Source organism: Telmatherina bonti (genome assembly GCF_933228915.1).
Source record: "Telmatherina bonti genome assembly, chromosome: 1".
NCBI lineage: Eukaryota > Metazoa > Chordata > Actinopteri > Atheriniformes > Telmatherinidae > Telmatherina > Telmatherina bonti.
The window spans coordinates 17277658-17302233 of record NC_136619.1 but is presented as its reverse complement, the minus strand read 5'-3'; the positions used below and the strand labels follow the sequence as shown (position 1 = coordinate 17302233).

At 38.3% G+C, this 24576-nt stretch overlaps 1 protein-coding gene across 1 annotated transcript; it reads right to left on the bottom strand.

Annotated features, from left to right (window-relative positions):
• Positions 1-1633: 1633 nt before the first annotated feature.
• On the bottom strand, positions 1634-23972 carry loxl1 (lysyl oxidase-like 1). Its single transcript, XM_079255923.1, has 7 exons — positions 22493-23972; positions 18604-18712; positions 15673-15810; positions 7443-7599; positions 7121-7216; positions 6660-6775; positions 1634-3484 (listed from the first exon to the last, which is right to left on the bottom strand). The coding sequence occupies exons 1-7, from the start codon at positions 23577-23579 to the stop codon at positions 3478-3480; spliced, it is 1710 nt and encodes a 569-aa protein (XP_079112049.1). The 5' UTR covers positions 23580-23972; the 3' UTR covers positions 1634-3477.
• Positions 23973-24576: the final 604 nt, after the last annotated feature.

Here is a 24576-nt window from a genome sequence, read left to right as displayed (position 1 = left end):
CTACACATGGATATTCGATCCTCTAAGAATCCGCACAAAATGGATCCATATTTTATCTCATTAAATGTTTCCAAGCAGAGTTGCGCTTCTGATGTGAAGTCATAGCAAAGATGGGTATCTAAAACTCCCACTAAAGTCACTCAAAATGTTATAACTGAGCATACACATGCAGCGTCTTGCTTCTAGGGGGTTGCTAACTTGTTAACAAGGCCAACTACATGCTCACATTACCCTTTTATTTGCAACAGGTTTTTCCTTTTTTTGTTCCAGATTATCGTAGTGATGAGCCCCATAGTTAGCTATGGACATTCGACTTTGTTCTTATGGCATCTATTTTCACCATTGAGAGATTAAATGATTTCTTGAGCTAAAACGTTATGCTGAAGAGGGTATCAGTGCACCTAAGAATGTTGCAAAGGCTACTGACCAAAGGCCTGTCTGTTATGAGATGCCAGTGAGAGCCAACTATGTGATCGCAAGCTACCAAAGAGAAAATCAAAGTGCTTGTCGTACAAGATGAAAGTAATGTATTATAGGCAATAAACTCAATATCAAAGACATCTGCTTAAGGCACTTACCAAGCATAAATAGAAATTATGATCTAAATTTGTTGATTCATTTGATCAAAGTGCTCTGGGAGCAGTTTACAGTTGTGTGTTAAGTGGCAGGAATAAAAGTCAGCTCCTTTGAATCCAATACCATGGTTCTCAGACAGAAAAAGACTGAATGCTTCCTCCTGGTTAGAGATGAGTCTTTGCCTTAAGTCGAAGATTTTAAAGTACATTGGGATCTCACTCAGAGGTGCTGGAAGGCTTGAATAGAAAATGTAATATTGGATAGGTGGTGTGCAGTAAAGAAGGTCTTGTATCAGCCAATCGTTGTGAAAAGGGAATTGAGCTAAAAGGCAACAGTCCTAATTTACTGGTTTATTTCCATTCGAACTCTCTCCCACTGGCATTCCACATGCAAGGATGGCAGGACTCAGCCTCAAAGACAAAAAGAGGAGCCCAAGCATCTAGGGGGAGCCAGCACTGTATGCCACAAAGACATGATCAGCTGAGGTGTTTCTGTTATCTCATTAGGATGTCATATGGTTGCTTGCCCTTAAAAGGTTTCTGACCACGACCAATTGGGAGAGGACTCTGAAGCAGACCCAGAACATGCTGAGTAAATTAGATGATCTTTCTGGTGTTCGAATGAATTAGGATCCCAAGATCTGGATAAAGTTACTGAGGACAGGGTTTCCCTGCTCAGCCTGTTGCTGGTAACCTGACCTCTGATTAAAGGAATACAATAGATACAGACAAGAAAAATAAGTCTAAAAATCAGTGACCATATCTGTTAACTTAAAAATGATTATAATGTCATGCTTTGAAACTCAATTTGAGTTCAACATTTTTTGGAATGTTTTGTGGATTAAACTTTAATCAGTTTGTGTGCTTTAAATAGTCATTACATGAAGCTAAGATCAACTCTCACACATGAATATGAAACACAAATAAAAGATTATAAAAGTGCTTTTCAATTCTGATAAATGAAGCCAACAAATTAACTGGCATGAACCTTTATTCGCACAAATGTCCATTGGGGTCAGCTAATTGGCTTGCAAACACAGTCAAACGTGTATGGAACCGATGACCTAACGCCTTATTACATGATAATATCTTTACTTCTTTATTGTCTCAGTGAACATTTTCGAACAATTATGATCTGAATTGCAACTTTCAAGATTTCTTCAAAGCAGGTAAAAGCCATTTTGTTGATTATGGTCATAGTTTGGGTAATTCTCAGTCACGTCTCATGCACTGGTAACAACCTGTTTTGAGGCAACTGCTATTTTAATTAGCAGCTGATTTCTTGCTGTTGCTAGATAACTGTGAAAGTGCTTTGCTTAAAAATCATGGCATGAAGTGGGAAATAGGAAATACAATGTTTTATCTCAGAGGTTAGCACATTCCACTATAAAGCAACTGTAAAACAAGACAATACCCCCCTCCCCCGCCCTTTTCTTTATCTTTTCCAGGGCAGATTAAATTTAAATTTTGCAAAGGGAAATGAATCAGCTACAGTGTGGCACACTTCTCAGTATAGCATGAAATCAGATCACTGTGAACAGATCTATCACCTGCTCCTTTGTTGTACAGTATCTCTGCAAAAGTATGTTCAAGTAGTGCTGCTCATTTAGTATTAGCACACAGCGTCTGCTGCCAAATCAACCAAGACTAGAATCTAGCTGGTTATTCATATGCATTTTAGAGATATCAATTGGTCAGTGGCCACAATAAACACTGCAGCAAACTCATTGGAAACTATACTTTACTTAACAGGAGAGGTAGTATAGACTGCTTTTTGCCCATCTGCCTTTTAACACAAAGTCTCTGTAGTACCCCAGCTACACATACTGTACAGTTTGAATAATTCTGATTATCAAGAAATAACTAACAAATAAATCAACAAAAAAATAAACCAAACAAAAACATACAATTACTGAATTGTACAAATACAGTAACAGCTGAAAATGGATAAACAGAGTACAGTTAGTTACATCAACATGATCTCAATCATTAAAGTTATGCATCAGTGGAATATTTGAATAAAAATTCTTCAAAAGTTATGGATGACTTATGTGCCATCTGATCAGTGTTGGTGATGAAGAATAGGGACCAAAAATTGCTGTAGTTATACAGCATTCATACTCCTGGTCTTGTTTTCTTGAAAGCACCTTTTTCTGCCAGCTGAGCTCCCATCCCTGTTGTACTGAAATGAGAAAGAAATAATGGGGCCAGAGTATGGGAATGTAAAGATGTAGAGTGTACGTGTCTGTCTTTTCTAGTGACTTGCAAATTTAACACTGACTAATGCATATATGACCCGCTGTCTGTTCCTTGTTGTTAACACAACATTAGACAGGACATACCCAGAGAATCACCGTATCCCAGCCTGACCTGCTGAGGCAGTGAAGGGAGAAAGAGGAAAAAACAGGCTGACACATTATAGCTCTTCTGAATCACTGGGCATCTCTGTCTTTCCTCACACTGCATGACTGAATTGGAACCTCCTCTCTAATGTTGTTTGTTTTATTGCACTTGAACTCAGACTTGTCTGTTTGGATACATAGCAAACACCTTTAAAAAAAAAAAAACTCAACAAATTATATTTGCATGTTATCAAACTAGACTAGTAGAGCTGCAAAATGAGAAATTTAGGAGCATGATGGAAAATAGAGTAAAGGGCATTTGGTTCATTTTAGGGATGTGCAATTTACATTATGCCGCTGGTTGAGTGTGTGCATGTTTGGTTTAAATCACCACATTCTTTGTGCCATTCTGTCCTGGGTTCAGGATCCCAAAACAGCAGAATATGTCAAAATAAAAACGACACCAAAAAATGATCCACAACAAAAGGATTCCATTCACATTTCAATGGAATAGCGATCATGGTCGCTCTGATGGTGCAGGGCAGGCTTCCAGTGCAGGATCAAGACCTGTAAGAGAGGCAGATGACAATCAGCGCATTATAGATTCTGTAGTGCTCCAGGTTTCATGGCGGTTTTCAGAGCAGTTTGGTGAATAAAAGACTGAATCTGCTTTGAAAAAGCCTTAATAATATTACTATGCTTATCATTAGGGTCCGAGCTATCCAAAGTATAGTTTTAGTTGGTGTTCTACTAAGATAAGTTTAAATGCTTATAGTAAAAAAAAAGGCTCTTTACTTTTGAACTTTCATAAGTGACACACTATTTTAGCTCCTGTATTTGAGGCAGCCCTCCTGCAGAGCTGAGTGTGCTGTGATGTCTCTGTTTCCCAGATTGGGAAGCTTTCTGCAGTAAAATGATGGGATCACAATGAAAGGTTTGATTTGTAATGCTGTGAAATGATGGCAACAATGTTGTTCATCTTTGTGTTTCCTTGTCTTGGAATTAGTTTACACCTACAACAAGAGTTTCTTCTTCTAAACGTAGGTTAACGTTGTGATGTACAATGGTATAGATAATCAGTAACACAAGTAAAACAAGGTGTTATTCGCAGCACTTGCAGTGTCCTCTGAGGAGGAGATTAAATCCTTTTGGTGTGGACTTTGGGACTTATTTTGTTGCAGAACTTTATGCATGAGAAAACTATCATGGAGGAAAATGCTGAAAATGCACAAATTCAGTTTAGTTTTTGACTTATGCTGACATGGTAACAGAGTTTTGGGTTTGGCAAATCCTGTCTGTATAAACATCAAATGCAATATTTGGCCAACAACGAAGTATGCCGTCTGATCTTGCATTTGTGCACTCAGGCCTTGTTTACACTCGCAAACAGCATGACGACAACAATCATGGTGGACCTCCATGTTGTGTTTGAGCTGCTGAATCTTTACAGCAAAACCTGCTGTTTTGTGCAGCATTCATCCAGTCAGTGAAGCAGATTACATGTACCAATGCACTTCTGCACGAGCAAGGAGGTTAAGAATTTATAAATAATCTCGACTCTAATCGGAGTAGAATAGATATTTTAAATTATATAGCCATTGGAAATAGCTAATAATTATTTGACTAATAAAATACATTACTATAACTTAAATTTTTAATTGAACAGTGTTACTTGTTAAATTGACCACTTTATTTCTGTTTGGACTATTTAGATTATATTCAGACATACTTTTTCTTTACATAATAACATTTTTACGAATTCATTTACATTAATGTAACTAATGGTTTTAGCTATAACAATCCATAATGAGAAACACTTGGAGGAAGGCAGCCTGGTTCAGTAATGCTCGCTAAAGGACATTGACACACAAATGTTGGTGGATCTGTCTTCTGTGTGAAGGGCTACTTTGTTTTCTACTATTTTATTGGTTTTTCTTTGTGGGTATTTGTGGGTGGACTTGACAAATATCTTTGGCTATATCTAAGTAACAAACTGAATTGATTGTCTTCCACCCAAGTATAAACTTCCAGATTATTTGTTCATACACACAAAAACACACAATTGCACGAAAGGAAAATGTCTATATCCGTTGTCATAAGAACAACTATGTGTGAATAGTAAACATGTAATGGTTGTATTTATAAAAAATAATTTATTTTGGCCACAACTAAGTTGGTTAGTCTTTTTTTTTTCTACTCAAACAAAGTGCAGTTATTATTATTATTATTATTATTATTTTTTTTTTTAACCAAAATAGCCCTGTGATGGACTAGCAACCTGTTCTGGTTGCACCGTGTCTCTCATCCAATGATTGGATGGGATAGGCTCCAGTTTCCCTGAATTGGCCCTGAATTGGACTAAATGGTTAAGGAAATGGATGGATGAGATTAACCAAAGCAACTGGTAATATATCTTCCATTAAGGTAACAGCTACATTTTAAACATAATGTACTGTACTAACCAGGGAGCTTTAAAAGTTTTTCATCAAACTGTGATCAATAGTATCATTAGAGGCTTATTACATAAATGTAACTCATAAATGAAAAAAAAAAAATGTTGCCAAATTTTAATCTTGAACACATTCATGATTGCATGAATGCTTGAAGGTGCTGGATGTTATCATGACCCAACGGCTCCTTTGTCCCAACTAATATAATGTGGTTTCTTTTAATAAAGCAGGGGTTGCTCTTACTCACAAGCACTCAGAGCTGTAATTTGCTCCTGGTCCTTGATAGTGGGATACTTTACAGGACAGTTTTATGGATATGACCTATTGGACTATTTTGGTTGGATGAGTTGTTGCAACAGGAATGTGTGACTAAATCCTGAAACTCTACCTTAAAAGCTTTACTTGCAGGTAGAACTAGAGGTCAACACTGACAATTTCATCTGATTTATGATCTTTGAGAATGAAATGTTTGAATGAAATTGAAGACTTTGCTTTTATTTCCTGAAAAAGATAATTGTGAACAGTGCCAATATTTTAGATGCCTATAGTTATCTCTGTTCTGCAAACAGGCAGATATTTTGCATCAATGCTCAGTTATTAGTACTATTTTCTTGTCTGCTATTTAATAAAGTGAAATATATGCATCACTTTTGCCACACCAAGTGGAAAATGTCCAGGTACAATGAACAACTGCACCAAGATTGAGGAAAAAAAGGCATGAAGGAATTGCCAGGACGGCAGCATGCCACTCCTTTACATACTACTTTATAAATACATTAAAACAAATATATATATCCTATCAATATCTGATTTGACAAACTGTTTTCGTTAAGACACTACTCAAGTATTCAAACCTTTTTTTTTATAAAAACTCTTTTCAGGAGGATACCATGATTCAGAGAGCAATGATACACTTCCTAATAGTGCTATTAGAAAGTTCAGGGCCTTACATCTCCCTCTGAGGAAAAATATCAAAGTTTTAGAGGTTGTTAATCTTAATGGGAGAACGCGAGCATAATTCATTAAATCATCAAACATTTCAACTAAGAACCCATTAAGTCCAGTAAGTGCCTGAAAGCACCATGAGGCTCTTTAGATGACTGCATTTAGCCACCTCCCGCCATATGGCTGAGTGTGACTCAAAGAAAAATGATGCATGTCTCTCAGCTTCTCCTCTAAAAAGCAGGTTTAAAATTGACAGGAACAAAGAGTAGATTCTGATTCCTTTACAAACACAACCAGTCCTTTTCTTACTATCTAATATGAAGGATTTCACATGAAGTCTGACTTACTGTGCTAACTTGCAGTTGTTTGTTGTAACAAACCGTCCTGTGTAGTGAATGTTACACCTGACTACGTTGTTGGTAAAGTCTGACTCCAGCACCAAGAACTTGGGATTAACCTGGAGCTGGAGAAAGAAAAGGGTAGAGGGTGTTAGGTTGCAATCAAGAATAATAGAAAAACATGATCAGATGCAACAGACAATGCCTTAAAAAAAACTCCAAACTCTTAAGCATGTATAGATCTTTTTGTGTAGTCGTCGACACCATAAAATATGCATGAAGATTGACAACAGGATTGACAGGAAAGCTTCAGCCTGAAAAACTCCAATTGACAAGAAACCTGAAAACTTTATGACACAGATCAATTTGTTATGGTGGTCTTGACCCACTCCCAGTCCCATGAAATGTGACCTTGTTTTTAATCCAGAAACTTTATATGCGCACGCACATCAGACTCTCCCTTGACTCACCTTTAGTATGTAGTTTCCAGGTTTGATGTCAGTGATATCGATCCACTGGCAATCAATATCAGCATTGTATGTATCGTAGCAGCCAGGGCTAAGACCCTGAAGGAACAGAGGGGAAAGAGGAGGTGGATGGCATACTGATCTGAGTCAGTTGTAATGGTAAAAGAGTGAATAAAACCATGAAATAAAAATGAGAAGTGAATGAACACTAGCAGAACTTTTGGAATTGCACTGGTTCATTAATCACAACTTCAGTGGATGGATGTTGGCGTAAGGCCATAAAACTGATGGTGGTTTTTTTTCATGTTTTGTTTTACTGCATTACCTGAGTATGAGAAGTGCAGGCATAACGCTTCAAGTGACCAAAGTCACAGGTGGTGTCCTCCAGACAGAAGCTGGCCTTGTGTCCTTCTGCCACTTTACGGCCAGTGCTTACCTCCAGTAAATCATAATGACTGAATTCATCCATGCTGTGGTAATGCCTGTCAGAACAATCACAAACATAGGATGTAGTGACAGTAAAACAACGTCTTGGTAAACAACCAAGAGTGGAAGCTTATTCTAATGCGGGGATGTTGAAGTCAATATACAGTGGGCCAAAATTTAAAATTAGACAAACTCATTGGCAAATGTTGATATTCATTCAAAAAGGTCCTGATCTGAATCTCATAGATTGGTGGAGAAATTACATGTGCGATCAGCTACTGTGTTTCTGCTTGGGCTCTCATTTGAAAATGTTTGTATTTTTTTCTCTGGGCTCACAAGCTCAGAACCTTTAATCACTTTTCCACAAACACGTCCTTCTTGAAGGGCTGGACTTGTCCTTCCATCTCTGCTGCAGATTCTTGAAGTTGCTATGACTGTCGTCAACAGAGGAGAGAGTCCTGTCCTGATTGACTCACCAAACCACCAGAGCATTCTGGGGTTTGTAATATTGGCAGAACATATGCTGTATAATACCAACAGGTTGGCTCAAGTAGTCATTTGTTAATGCCTCGTGGGCCAAATATAATTACTCTATGGGCCAAAAACTGGCCCATGGGCCAGAGTTTGACTCCTATGTTCTAACGTAACACTGTGTACCACAGCAGAAATTATAGTCAATCTTTTAGAGCTGCTAATTGCAATGACACAGCACATTATTTTAAATTGAACTTGAAAATGTGATGCAATTTCAAACGTAACTTTAAAGAGGAGCAGCGAATTTATGATGTGCATGCTTAACCTGTTGGCCTCAGCTGTTAACAGTTTTATAAGTGATGCGCCACCTTGACTGAACACATCATGAACCATCAGTAGATAATAGATACTAATTAATGACAACAATAAAGTATTGCTGAGGCAAGGAATTAAAACCCTAATGATGTATGAATGTTGTTAATTAGTTTGTACCGATCGGCAAGATCAGGGCTGTGTGCACGTTTGTGTATTTGTGCATGTGTGATTATTTTCTAAGTCAGCATGCACATATCTGTGTGTGCTTCTGGAAATGTGTGAGTTTAGTACAGTATGGCTGTGAGCTTGTTGCAGTGTGTTTGTGTGTGTTTGCACAGCTGTAGCATCTTAGGAAAGCCTGGATACACAAAGCCACTGATCAACTCGACTGAACCAGAATATCTAACACCAAGTGAGTCTTGGTGAGAGACTGAATCAATGAGCCGGTCCATTTGAAATCATTTGCATTGTTAACTACTGTATGCAGTGGTAGTCTCCCAAATATCAAAGTGACCCCAGGATGCTTTTCACTTTTACAAGCCTGCTGCGCTCATAATAACGTGCATGCTGGCAAGTGCATATTTGCACAGGGAAAGATGACAACTTAATTCTATAGCGACAAGCAAAGATCTATTTATGGCCAAGTTTTTGATGTATTCATGCACAGCAGAAGCAAACTAAGACAAACTAACAGGATATACGTATTAACATTGCATTACCATCTAACACAATCCATTTCCACTTTTACTGCTTGTTTTGTGTTTCCACAATCACAGCTATAATTTAAAACAAGTTCCTGGACTTGTGTTTACCTTTCAAAATTCTGTACCCCCAGGCCAGGGGATATGAAAATGAAGGTTTGCAGACATGCTTTTACTTTTAAGTGGCTCTTAAAGAATTATACTAACCACAATGTGAACTTGATGAGAGATTATGAGGCTCTTTGTGCAAAATCCAAAGTATTTATGGCATATCCTAAACCGTCTATTGGACATGATGATAATAAACATATAATGACATATTAATGACTATAATAACAATTAAAATAAACTAAATTTACTCTGTCAGAGTTTATGTATTTTGTTCCCACATTATTAACATGGTGTTTTGTTGGAAGGACTTTATTTTATTATTTTGTTTATAAGCAGAATTGGCCATTCTTTTTAAGACTAAAGTAATCCACACTGAACGGCTTGTGACTCAACTGCTTGGGGCCCAAACGGATCAGCATCATATTTTCACATGTAAACAAATACAGTCACAATTTCCTTGAATCAGTAATATCTGGGTTTTGTCCATCAGTTTAATCCCCCACCTTTAGAGAAAATGGGAAAACTCTTAATCATCCTTGGCCGAATTGTTATGGAATGGCCCAATAAATGTAAAGAATGACAGCTGTGTAGAATCTGAATGGCTACAGCACTGTGCACTGTGTATTGGTGTGTCATTGTACTGGCTGAGGTAAATTCTTAGAGTCAGACAAACTCAGACTGAAAGTATTGCCCCTTTTGCCTTTTTTCATGGCCCCTGCTTTAGCATAGTAGGAGCTTTTTACTGGAACAGTCATTAAAGATTGACGGATGACTTGGAGGGGAAAGTGGGTATTTTCCACTGATGGAGCAAATCACCATTCAAGGACTCATTCATTCCATATAAGAGGGGCAACCATTAAGGAAGTTCTCAAAGGTAGAAACCTGTCAGATGTTATCTGAATCTGCATTTGTAGTTCCCTGCAAACATGCATCCAATTTTTGTCCCTGATAAGATGAAATAGAGACTTTGTTTGTTTATTGTTTGCTTTTGTTTTCTTTGTGGAGGCAGTATCATGTATACACCTACAGACTAGAGGGGTTGAACTCACCATTTGTTTTTGTTCCTAATACTGAATTTAATTTCAGTGGTCGTATTAAAATAATTATCTACAGTTAGTATGTGTTTCATTTTGAGCATAAAGAAAGAAAGATGAAAGCAGGAGGTGCTGGATGTCAAGATGCCTGGAAGGGTCCCCTGTTTCACCAGAATCCTGGATCACCACTCTGACTATGTCAACTAAAGAAAATGCAATGCTGGAAGGAAACATAGTGGATTTACTAAGAACAGATTGTAAAAGGTAATGTGCAAAACACTGATGTTTGCCTTTATAGTTGTGAGTCATTTTCCACTTGTGTGGAACTAACTAGAGTTTGAGGATCTCTCATTGATCACATAAAACACATGCATCCACTGTTCTTTGGGAAACGGTTTCACAGCTTTCAAGAATGTGCAACGAAGATATCTGTCCAAACACCAGCACAAACATCGGACCGTATAGGTCTGGAGGCTTAACAGATTTATAGCTGAGTGAGACAAATGCAGCATGAGTTAAAGAACTCTGTCACAATGCATTGAAAACAACCCGTTCAATGATTCCCCATTCTTCCCTCAGTGACTCACATGAAGGATTAGCTCCATGTGGAATTCTCTGTCCTCATTTTGGTGAAAAAACATACATAATCCCAACTTTTCACAGCCCACAATACTCAGGGGGAAGCTGCTCCTTTCCCTTGTTTAGATACTCAAGTGCAAAAGATAAAAATGAATGTAATGAAAAGCAACACTGTCAACTACACAGCTTATTTGACAAAAATGTAGGGCAGGAAAGTTTATTGTGAGAATGTGGGCTAGAGCTTTTCTCCCTCCAAAGACATTTCTTCATAACTAAACAAGCTGTCCCAGTAACCCACATCCATGCCACTATACTTTAGCAGCTGTGTGATCTGGTGTCACACATTGACAGGGAAAATGGATTGATTTGTCATTCTGATCACACAGCAGATGGAATGATTGCCTTGGCGTTCTGCCTCCTGGGAACCGCTGTGTAAATGTAGACTGATGTCAGGCAGCAACAACGCTGCCAATCTCCTAACGGCCAGCAGACATTCCTCCAAGATGAGAACAGGGAAGGAGAGCCTGGTTTTAAAAGCAGAGGATGGGCTTGTTGGAAGTGAGATTAAAGCAAAGCCACATTAAATGTAAGCTTTGAACACAGTGAAGATACCAAAATAATCTGCTCATCTTAAGTACCCATATCATTTCACCTGACCATGCCCTGCAAATTGTGTGTTTTTTAAACAAGGAACAAAAATGTTTATAAAAGTGACAAAAACCTCCATTGGTACTTGCAATTACTTTTCTCTTTACCACAGAATTTGGAAAAATGCAGGTCAACTCATTAACAGAACCCACGAGTTTGGCCTCGGTCTTTTCTGCAGCCTAAAAATGAACATGTGCAAACTTTCTTGGTCATTTCAGGAGATATAATGCAGTGAAACTGTATTGCTTGAAAGACCAGATCATACTGATTTCCAAACTGGATACACAGAGGTTTCTTGCTGTCCCTGTACCGCTCAAGATCTTTAAAATGCAATTTATATAGTATGAATTGATTTGCAACAATAATTTCATGAGCAAACTTATGTTGCATTTTGTGTCACTGTTGCCTGAGTAGATACAGAAAAATGAAACTTTTTCATTTGATACTGATCTGATTTGTGCTTCTGGCTGTCCCTCTTCTCCACAGCAACTACTTTTTTGAGTTTATTATTAGTGGTCAGTAAGGCAACACTTACTGTTGATCAACAATACAGGTAAGATGTCCAAATTGTTCACAAATTGATATTAAAATGCCCTGATTTATCAGCTAATGTCTGTGATTGGCCAATGTTTAGTTTAAGTAGCCATGACCACTGATCACATGGTCTATCTTAGATTTTCACAAAATGTAAAACATGGAAAACAGGATGACACTCACTTATGCATACAGAAACACAGAGGCTATTTTTTTTTAATTTCCCCAGATTTTTAAAAGCATCTGCACAATTCCACAAACCCTACCGGGTAAAAAAAAAAAATAGTCCCCCATCCTAAAATGTTCCCTGACAAAGCATGAACTTGGGGTTAAGAAGGTTCTAAGTGCTGAAGAACAGTGGGGTTTATCAGCTCTGTGGGAGAATACGTACAGCGTTCTGCACTTCAGCATATAAGCTGGTTTGTAGGTGCAAACATGTTTATTTTACCACCTTTGCATTTTGATCCTTTGAAAAACGCAGCTATGAGAAGTAGATGGACAATAGGGTCCAAACTCCTTTCAGCTTATTTACTGAGGACAACATTAAGGGCCAGATCTACTAAGTTTCCAATTTGTGAGAAGTAATTTGCATGTGTAAACAACAATTTTGTGCATTTGCCAGAACCAGTTTGTGGGCCATTTAGTAAGAGTGGTTGTGTAAATGGACGGCAGGTGCAAATGTGTTGCAGACTTCCTTTAAATGATAATTTTGTGCGTGGTTGGAACCATGGTGAGTTTGGAGAGAAAGCATGACCTACAGCAGAGAAATGAAAAAAAACGAACAAACAAAAAAAAACTTGTTTTGCCTCAGTTAATGATTGCAAACCATAAAACTATGACCATCCAGCAAAACGTGGCATTTACAACTTGCATAGTACATCTGAAAAACAGGATGGGTGAATCCAGCTGGGACATGCAATATCTATTATTTGCAGGTATGCATGACTCCTCTCCAAATCATTCCTGAACTCCCACCAACAGCTCCAAAATGGCCAAAAACATAAACTGATATGTTTGGATAACTGTTTCCTCATTTATACCGAAAATATTCACATAGGAGTTAAAAAAAACAACAACACATTCTCAGTGTCTCTTTGCTTTGTTTCATGTCTCCTTCTTGTGACAATTACTGTAGCCATGTGTACAATGTTGCACACAGACTGTTTCCACATCCTTTTGAACATATTACATAAAGGCGCAATTTGCTCTTAGGTTTTATAAATCACATCACAGCTGCTCAAATAATATAATTCCTACATATTCTCCTCCCAACACATAGTGTGTGAACGCTCTATATTCATTGTGGCTTACTTACTAACTGGATCGTGATGCAATGTTTTGCACCTTTGAAAGATGGAACCCTTGGTGTGTTTTGTTAGTAAATCAGTTTGTAGTTTTTTTTGTGTGTGCATTGAGTTTGCACATGTTTTAGAATACGCAAATCTTCAGCAGGCCTAAGTGTGACCTCTAATCACCAGCTCCAAACAACTGAGTGTATAGAAGAAAAGCCAACAGCTTTGTAGGGCTGAATGTAAGACACCCAAAGAAACAAATCTGGGAGAAGTTAAAAATACTTAAACAAGATCAAAGCAGGAGAAGGAGCACAATAGCCAGAGTGGGCCCAGCTGCCTATCAACAAGTGGTATTTTACAGAACGCGACAGAAAAACAAAGCAAGCAATCTTTTATGACCCTGATTAATAAATTCCAGGTAATGAAAATGTCCCGAAATAACAATGGGACACTCAGAGATTGTCATTTTAAAGGCGCAAACCAAAACATCTGGACATGTGGTTGCTGTGGATGTTTTTCTCTTTGACTTAAGGTAACTATGGATAAGGATTTAGGTAAAATGTGCATAACATGAGCTCAATAACAGTATGCCAAGCTACATTGTGTCAATTTTTGTGACCGATTCAGATAATAAAACTTCCTGGAAAAATGTTTTATGTGTAAAACACAAAGTTCTAAAATCTTTAAAAAAGATCCATTTTGTCAAAATGCAATCTTAGCTGGACATATAATTGTGTTTTTTATATATTTAGCTTGCTGTAAGGAGAAGACAGTCCACAAGGACAGTCTAAAAAAAAAAGAAAAGAAAAGGACTTAAAACATTAAAACATTAAAAAAATATCAGTGCAGTTAACATGTAGACCAAACTGTCAGCAACAGGGAGGAAATTACAAAAGCAATAACAAACACAGTAATGTACTTTGTAAATACAAATTCATATATATATATATATATATATACATATATATATATATATATATATATATATATATATATATATATATAATCATGGGTGGCGGTGTGGACCCAAATGCAGAGATGAGGGAACTGGGATGCAGGTTGAAGACAAAACCTAAACAAAGACACTCAGGGGACTAACAACGAAGTACAACAAACTAGAGCAACAAAATGATCCAGCAACAAAGAACTAAAACTGAGGGGTATAAATACACTGGGGAACCAAACAAGAAACAGGTGTACGGAATGAACTGAAACAAGACCAGATGAACTCAATGAACAGGAAATCAATAAAGCTAAACAACAAACAAGGGAACCAAACAGGAAAAACTACAAAATAAAGCAGGAAACCTGAAACTGAGGCAAAGCACAAACCACATCATGACAATATATATATATATATATATATGTTTTTTTTTTCTTTCTTTTTTTGTGAAACACATATAAAGTCTTATAAGCAATACAAAAACAGACCATTCTCAGTTTGGAAAAGCTGGCAGACATCTTCACTGAATCAGAGAAAAAAAGAGCACATTTTCACCATATCCAATATAGTTTTCGCACATTTACTTAACATTTATGTATCTTATTGCTAACTACTTTGGCATCAGACTGTTCTTTATTGTTCACTATATTTAATATGTGTATACTCTGTCACAACTGAAAAACATCCATGTTTCTATGTGCCATGATAGGTGGATTGCCTCTGCAGCCTACCAGCTTTGACTATGAGTCCTACTGGTCTGATCCTGATATACCTTTAACAAGACTGTAAAATGAAATGAAAATCCTGAAAAAGCTCAAACCCTGACCATCTTTTACATTTTGGCTAAAGTAGTGCCAGTAAACTGCCAAACAAATCAGATGCAATGTCTGGGATGAGCTGGATAGACACTTTATTTTAAATGCAACAACACAGAGAAACATGGATATTTTTGGCTGAGAAAATTAACAAGAGCTAAAACAACTGTTTTCAAAAATGTATTGGTGTAAAAATCTTTAAACTTAGAATTCAATCAAACTACTGAGGGAATTTTGAGGTTTGACTCATTTTAGATGGAGAAACATGCACTTCTGTGGCTTCTTTTGATAATTCAGTTATACTGTCAGAATTCTTCCCTACTTCAGCAAAATGACAGCATTCTGATTGCCGTCAACTGCAGGTCAGACACTGACTGCTCACAAGACTTCCACACAACCCAATGTTAAAAAAAAAACACTTAAATGACCTTTTAAGTGCATGAAGAAGTCAAATAAATCCACTATAGCATATTCAGCTTTTGCATTTTAAAATCCTACATCTTTGAAAAAATGTTGTTCAAAAATATCACAAAATGTCCATTTTGTGGTAACTTTGATTTATACCTTGATAATTTAGACTGTAGTTGAAAAAATCTAAAAGTTTTTGCTGATAAGCAAATATGACAAATAAATAGCTATATGGATTGAGTCTATTATACTTTTTATTTGCATTAAGGACTTACTGATGACAGCTGTGCCATTCCCAGGTGTGATGCGGCCTGTTAGGCATGAAGTCTGCTGTGCCCTTGTTCTTTACCCTCTGTGGGAATCGCAGCAGGACCCTCACATCATAGTCACTGGTGTCAGTGCCATAGGCAGTGCTGAATGACGGACACATGCATGGGGAGAAAAAAAGATGAGAAAACATGCCAAGCTGCAAGGCATGATATCCACAAAAGAAGTCATTGTACATTTTACCACCATCTCGCTTAATACACATTTCAAGTGTGGTATACACTCTGTTGCATGATTTTTTTTAATTTTTTTTTTTGTTGAAAAAAAAACCTGGCATAACCTCGGTTTTACAACCGCTGAACATCTAAGCCATTTATCTTGTGACTGTTGTTGACATTGGAGTGTATAACAAATTACAACTGCCCATCTGTGGGTGATTGCTGCAAACTCAGGCAGGATATGAGAGGGCTTTGAGAGATGGGTATGCTTGTGATGGGAAGGGGGCAAATAGAGCAGCTACAGGGACAACACACTTCCATCAAATCAGTGGTGTCCTCACAGTCAACAGACCCAGGACTAAGGCTCAGGGGATGTTGTTCACCAACACAGAGACACGAAACTAAGGACAGCCATTATCCCTGAAGGTGACCAGGATTTAGTTTAGTTTAGCTCAGCTGTAAGTCAACTTTTGTCCTAATTTCTCTTTGCTGTAATTAAACAGAATAGGTTTGAAGTACAAGAATAAACATAATGGTGTATTGTAAAAGGTGCACTGCCCAAACACAAAATAACTAAAAACAAACTATAGTTCTCTTTTATAGATGATCATTTTGTCATTAACCAGTAATTACTTCAGATTGTCCGTATTTATCACTTAACACAAGAGTTATATCAGTCTGCAGGGTAGTTTCAAAGAAATGCCAATAAACTGCATGGTGACTCTTTTTACTTCACCATCACTTTGTGCCATGTCAGCTGATGTTACATAATGTGATGAAAGCATGTTACGTCCATGTCTAGTTACATCACAATGTATGCTTTACATACTGTTGGCTTGTAGGCTTGAAAGGGCCAAGTAGGGTGCATGATGGTATTCGTTTACTGACACCATCCTGGTGTTTTCCTCATTTTCAATTCTTAATTTTTCAACCCATTTACAATGTAAACAGGTTATAAATTTAAAAAGCAAAGAAAAAAAATATTAATGTTGAGGGGTTAAATATTTTCCTTCTCATAGGTTGCACCCACCATGATCCACATTGGATGCTGCTCTATACAGTTGGACATTGTTCACCACATTTATGTCCTGTTTGATCCAATACCTTTTACATGACTTTTTCTTTTGTCTTTGAAATAAAAAGCACTGTGGCCTCACAGCAAGCAGGTCACTGATTTGATCCTTGGCTGGGGAAAGGTTTGGTCAGTGGCCTTTCTGTGTGGAGTTTGCATGTTCTCCCTGTGTATGCGTAGGTTCTCTCCAGGTACTCTGGCTTCCTCCCACCATCCAAAGACATGCATGTTAGGTTAATTGGAACTCTAAATTGCCCCTGGGAGTGAGTGTGAGTGTGAGCGGTTATTCGTCTCTGTGTAGCCCTGCGATGGACTGGCGAGCTGTCCAGGGTGTACCCTGCCTTCGCCCATAGACAGTTGGGATAGGCTCCAGCTTCCCCGCGACCCTGAATGGATTAAGCAGTTTAGAAAATGAATGAATGAATGAAAAATGTTTCTCTGTGTTTCTTCCATTTGTTTGGACAAAAATCATTCTTAGCAAATGACTGAGATGTTAAAAAGAAGTTAATAATGTAACAACGGTGAAATAGTTGAAATTTGAAACAGTAGTGTTGTTACTGTTTGTTGTAACACTAATGTTATAAAACAACAAACACTTAGTTTGGGTCTCATATACCCAAGCCAACTGGTCGAGATGGCTCAGGCAGGTTTTATTTCCACATTTAAAAAAAATAAATAAATTGATCAAACTCACTGCAAATGTACTTCTACCAAATAGTAGACCAGGACCTTAAAGGGTTAACTTTAAATTTGGTCACGTCAGTTTCTGTTTGACTAAGCCAAACATTTCTGAACTATATGCTTAAGTAAAAGCATTAAAACATCCATGCTAGACAACCTGCTGGACACAAACATGAAAGATTCCCATAGAAATACTTTGAAAGTTGTTCTGAGTAACATCTGCACAAACACAAAGCCTTTGATTTCAGCTGTATTTTATATCTGATTCTGAGTTGTGTGAAGATGACATCAGGATCTTGCCAGATGTTCTCTGCACATGACACCATTTAAACAAGGCGCATCATCTTGGTAACCCAAAACGTGGAGTAGAACATTGTTGCAGAAGGGGGGTAGTGCAATGTTTAGCTTGTGTTATTAAAAACAAAAAAATAAACATGCTTTCCCAGCTAAGTTGCTGTCATTCACATATTTTCTTTTCTCAGAAAGCATCAGAAGTAATAAATGAAGAGGCGTCCATTGAGAAACTTAAAACATTTTCAAATGGTTGCTCTGTTATAATAAAATCCTGATTTTAAATCTTCAGTATAACATAATGAAATTCACCATTCAAGTAAATTAGATGATGATGTCCACAAAGAATGTTGGAAATGGCATAATGTTACATTTTCACACATAGCCCACATGTGCTTTTCATATTTACGGGAACAGAGATGCTGGACTAGTTCAATGGTCATATGGACGCATAATATTACTCAACAGTGCATCACACTGTACTGATAGTAAAATGGTTTATTTTAGTACCCAAATTATGTCATCAATAATAAACTACTTTTGTTTGTCTAAACCTAACCAAGCAGCATTTAAGTGTAAACAAATTCATTATATATAATAATAGGAAATAACACATTAAGAAAAAAGATAGGAGTGAAGTAAATAGGCAATGGCCATCCAGATTTGGATTTATTTACCTTGACAGGCATTTCTCCTCTGCAGCACAGCGAAGAGAGTACATGTGGGCCCTCTGGATATACGTGGACGCCTGGACATAGTGTGGGTCAGGAACCAGGTCTGGTAAACCTGAAATAATAGACATAGTGTTCATCATTCAGTCACACTTTTTGCATAACCTTACATACAGATTTCTTTTAGATTAAAAAGCTAACCATATAAATTCACCTGAAACTAATTGTAGCAGTTTATACTGAGTAAATCCACTGTTATTATAAATTTAGGTGTATCTACAGCCAAGTTGAGTTGTCCATGTGGTGGTTCACATGATTTGTCAATATCTTTTGTGAAATATGTGTTGGTGGTGATGGATGACAGGGCTTGTGGTTCAAGGCTTGGTCACACTGGTGAAATCTACCGGCGACTAATTACAATGCATTCCAGATGATTATCGTTGCTCTCTACTGTAAAGCTCTAATGTGAAGAGTGATGCTGCAGGGAAAGAGCAGGTTACATAAAGATCTTTTGTTGCAAAAAAATACCTGAAACAAAAAATATCTCTATAACCACGCAGTAATATACTGACTTAATTCTTATCTTCTTAGCTAATGTGAATTCCACAACACAGATTATACCACAATGGTGTCACATCACATATAATAAACTAAACATATATATATACCAGGGACAAAGTTGAGATTGAACATTTCTCTGCAACATCATCACCGATGGCTTTGTTTGCAAAGCAGCCTGTATTTTCAAAAGGATGCTTTCTGCAAACAAGTGACAGAGTAAAAAAGTTTGTCAAAAAATTTTAAAAAAAGGGAAAAAAAAGCAGACCCTGTCAGTGAATGCCTGTAACATTCCCAGAAAAGACCATGCCAGCAAGGATCTCTGACATGGCTGATCACCCCTGTATGTGTAGCTTACAAAGGCCACAGAGTTGGATGTGAACTTGTTCAAACAATCTGATGTGTCACTTTGGAAATTCAAAATGACAAACAGGAAGCACAACCTTCAATTCAGATGCTTCACTCAAGCAAACGAAATCCCGTGACACCTGACATTGGGCTCAAATGAAAGCATTTACTTACATCCTTTTAATGGAAACCAGATTGGAAACTTCCTGAGATGTATTTGCCCGGCATTTAACACCCAGGTGAGTTTTCCTTCCCCAGCTGCAAGTTTAAAAGCAGGCTTTCCCTTTGAGAGCTCTGTGCAAACATCCAATCTGACATCTCTATCTGAGGCAGACATGCAGGACAGGAGGGAGGCTTCTTGGAGCAGACCATGTAAACACCGTAAACCGGTGTGAAACACAGAGGCTTCCCAGCATCACTCTCAATCCAATTTTGCTTCCTCTCCACCCTCAGAAGGCTTTGTTCTCAGCCCTCTAATCTTTTGATATGTGAAAGTGGGTCTCTATCACAGGGATAAAGTATACTGAGAAGCCAAAGCTGGTTGGCTCTCGATGGCATGTGACAAAGCTACACATTACACTCTAAGTGGGGCATGGAGAAAAGAGAATGACTCTTGCCGGGCTTTTTGTATCATCTGGCGTAGAGACATGAGGGATTCCTTTCTAGATACTTCTGAGCTGTAGACTGTTAGCAGGGCATAGATGCTAAAGATGGAAATTCAGAAACAGCACCTGGTGATAGGTTAAAAAATTAACTTATAAATGTAAAAACTATTTTTTTTCAGCTTTGAGAAACAGAACATATCAGAGAAAAAATGGTAGGATGACATCCTATTTCTTGAGAGACTCATTGGAACCAACAAGCTGCCAGCTCATACGAACGTTAGGTCAATGTGCATTTCATCAATACGTTTTGACAGAAAGTAACTATATTTTACAAGTAACTTCCATTTCTTAATCAACTATTTTAGTGTTAATGGTTTTTATGTTAGGTGTTGTTTTGAAAAAATTATCAATTTCTCCTAACTAATGAAATCAGAAAAGACAAGCTTGAGAAACAGTTCAAACCTCTCACTTGTAAGTCAGGAGTCTCAGACTATGGTATTATTACAAGTTCCCATCATGTTCTATTGCACACTACTATATTTTTTTCCCTTCTGGCTTTCTGTAGTTTATTGTTTTGTGGACAATGGTTTAGAGTCCTTGATTTTGTCATTTAGTGTTAACTATTCTGGGCTTTTCAGGAGCCATGAGTAACGTACAGGAAATAGATTTGAAGTAAGAATGAAAGGACAGTGGTATGGCCATGGAAACCCGCTTTGACTGACTGATACAGCTTTAACAAAGCAAGTTATAAAGAATATCCTCATGTAAACATTTAAAATATTATAACCCTAATATTTAAAGGCAACATTTTATTGAATGTGTTTATTCTACTAAAATTCCTGGATATTAAAATATATATTTATTATAAAGTTTGTTTCGTACTTTTCTACTCATGAAAACATACAGGAAAAAAAAAAAAAAAAGTTCACATATTTTTATTCTCCTATGAAATGATCAAAATTGTAGCTGTATAGATCTCAGCTGTTATTATAGTGGTATAAAAATCCTAATGTCGTGCTATGAAGCAATGCAATAAAAATGTCTGCCTCTCAACAGCTCTTAATGGTGGAATCTATATCGCAGTGATTACTGAAAGCACGAAGGCCCATGCACACATTTTGGTTCTTTGTGCTTTATGGTAGAAATGACTTCCAGCTCTTGAGTGTCTAATGAATCATATTTGGAAAGCACACAGAGCACTAGAGAGACTGCTGTGTGGTTCAGGGAGATTATAGAGTAAAAACAAATGATAAATGTGCATCGAACAATGAGAATCTTGTTGGAGGTTCTGATCTTCTCTTAGCTCATACAGACACAGTGTCTGGCTCTCAGAGCTTTGCACACATGCTGTTTGCATTTAGCTAAACATCTTTTGTTTTTTTCTTTCAAATCTTTGATCTTTTCTTATTTCTTATCTAATCTCTAAAGAGAAACTTCTCCCTTCCTGGCACACTGTCAATAAACAAGGTAAAGGTGACTGGTTGCTAACTGACCTGAAGAAACAGCTGTCAAAGAAATGTCTTAAGATAGTGTATGGTATGCTTTCACACTCCTCCTTCTGTACTAAAGTACTCTAACTAAATATTTATTTGATTTCCTGTAGCTGAAGCAATGGACCCCATGTGTTACTGGGACTTTCCATGCTCTCCCTCTCCCCTCAGGGAGTGGTGAAGTACTGTATCTACCTCCCTCATCCCCCTCTACTCCAGGAGGCAGCCACCAACACCCCTTGACACCAGCCCCCTATGAGGTCACCACCACCATTACCAAACTCCATACGCCTCACGAACCAGTCGTTTTTCTTATAGCGCTGCACTCCCCCCACAAAAACACAGTGGTTCTTGTGTCTGCTCTCTGAACATTGGCAGAGTTTGCTCAACACATGGTTTTAATAACTGCATGAGTGGGAAAAGATGAACCATGCATCCTTCTCTGCTTTATTTGTAATCAGAAAATAAAGATGAAGTGTAAGCAGCTGGTTCATTCTGAACAGTTCATATTTCGTAACAAATTGAAAGAAAAATATCACAGGAATGCGATACAGGGCGAAGGTGTGGTGGTCTTGCAACACTTCTTGATGGTGTTGCATATTTCAAATTCATGTGTGCAACAGCAACAGAGATCAGATGGCAAACTCGTCCCTGTTCTTTGCCTCAGAGACAGAAATACTTTGAAGGTTTGTACAAAAGAGAGCATGCGCTTTGTTTCAGCAAAAACTGTGAAGTAGTTTTTTACTCCTTAAGGAGTTCTTTAAATGCAAAGCACACTGTATTTGCCACTCTACTCACATCACAATTTCTTCTGTCATTATCAAGATTTGGCCACATGTTTTGAATTACTTTATATAAAAAAAAGTCTAGATTTTTAAATCAACCATACTGTACCTCTTTGTTGTCGTCGGAACACACTACCAATATTAGTAGCGGGATTATCAGGTGCAGAGTTTGGAGAAATTCTGCCTTGAGCAATTGGCTGTAGATATGGAGGCTGTGGTCTTCCAAATGGAGGGAATTGCTCATATTGCGGGCTCCTGATTTGTGGCTGACCTGCAGGTCCTGGTCTGTCTACTGCAACAGGGAGGGCCTGGTTGGCATTGGGGACAGGGATGGCAGGAGCAGATTCTTCATTGTAAAGGCTGTGGGTGTATCTGTGGTCTAGACCATCTGAAAATGGTGGCTGGGCAGCACGTGCAGGCACCGCAGGGTTAGGCCCATAGCCGTAGGACTGGTAGTAATAGTAGCCATTTTCAGCAAAGTCAGATGGAGAGCCTGGGACCACCGGGCCCAAACCACCTCCATACCCAACTCCAGTATAACCCTGTCCAGTCCCATACCCTCCAACGCCATATCCTCCTCCTCCAACAGGCTGAAAAGGTGGTTCAAAGCTCCTCACTGGTCCATCTGCAAAACTCGGGTCAAAAGACTGGAAAGGGGGCTGTTGTGGGAGTGGATACTGTGGGTACACTGGTACATTATATGAAGAGGAAGAAAACGAAGAGGATGATGATGAAGAGCCTGTAGATGGACGAAGGCGACTGGTTGAAGATCCCTGGAACCGGCCACTACTACTTGAGGTGCCTGTAGTTTGTCTCCAGTTTTCAGGCACTTGCCCAAAGCCAAACGGATGCCTGGCCTGCCCACGGACTGTTTCAGAGTATCCCCTTGATGGAGCCTGTCTGCGGACATTGCCTCCCTGACGTCTCCGCGGAGTGCGTGAAGGAGCGTCTGCTAAAACCAACCTGGGACCTCTGTCCTGGGCCCCAGCACCAACAGGGACATATTCAGCTCCACTATTCAGCAAACTGAACACCTGACCATTGTTTTCCCACTGGATCACCTGCCTCCAAGGGGTAGCAGAGCTGTCCTGCTCCTGACCCTGACTCTGGCTCTGCTCCTGAGTTTGTGTGGCAACCTGAGCCTCCCCTGAGCCCAGCAGGATAAATACCACACTTGCCACAAAAACAGAAAGCATTTTGGCTCCAAAGATGCAGCAGGTCACCCCAATGGAAAAAAATAGAACAAAAGAAAACAAAAAAAAACAAAAAAACGACCTTCCAAGCGCACTGCAGCTCAAACTCAAACCACCTGTACTGCTGTCAATAAAACATGAGTATCCTTCTCCTGCGGGTACAGCCTCAGTGTACTTGTTGAGACAGATGCAAGGTTGCAATGTAAGCCTGCAGTTGAGTGCATCTGCGACTCTTCTCTGCCAGCAGTAGAGGAGCTGGAATGTGCAGGAGCAATCACACCTAGGAGTTTGAAAGTGGGATCAGAAGACCCACTGGTATTGTAACCTTTAGCTTGTGCTACGAAAATATGTCCTGACTTCTTGTCGATCCGCTGGCTCGCCTGTCAGTAGACTAAGCATCGCTCTCTGCCTGCTGGAAAGAAGTGCCTGTGCCCTACACAACTGCAAGCTTCTATTTGCCTGATTGCTTACAATGGGCTGTGAAAAAAATCTCAAACTTTTTTTCTTTTTGTAAGGAGAGGTCCCACATGGCCCTAGTGCTAGTGAGGTTTCCTGGATCGCTGCAGCCAAAGCTCTGTGAGGTTTCCAGAGTCAACATTACAATTTGCAAAGGCATTCAGACATACTGTACAATACATCTCACTTGCTACAACTATTCTCAGCTTCTGCATCAACGGGCCAAAGTAATCTCCATCTTCCCACTGTTGTCTAAAAGACTGTGACTCTGTCTTTAAAACTCTTCAAATAAAAAAACAACAACACTCGGATTCATCTAATTACTAACAGGGGTACCTCTTGAAAAAAAAAAAAACAAGAAAAAAAAAAACAAGCATGAATTCAATGCTCACAATGAACAAAAGGATGTTTTTTCTTTATTTTTTTCTTTAGCCAAATTCTAGTTTTAATGTTACCAGATAATATGCAAAATGTATCCATAAGCACGAAATAATGTTCCCTGTTTAATATAATTCTCTCTTTATGCAGTGAACATGTTGGAAAA

Bases quoted from the DNA above. Each gene is read 5' to 3' on its own strand.
- loxl1 (XM_079255923.1), bottom strand. From the start codon at position 23,579: ATGCTTTCTGTTTTTGTGGCAAGTGTGGTATTTATCCTGCTGGGCTCA. The intron at 18,713-22,492 runs GTACAGTATGGT...CTATTATTTCAG, and splicing joins GTTCCGACGACAACAAAGAG to GTTTACCAGACCTGGTTCCT. The intron at 7,600-15,672 runs GTAAGTCCTTAA...TTGTTCTGACAG, and splicing joins GAATGGCACAGCTGTCATCA to GCATTACCACAGCATGGATG.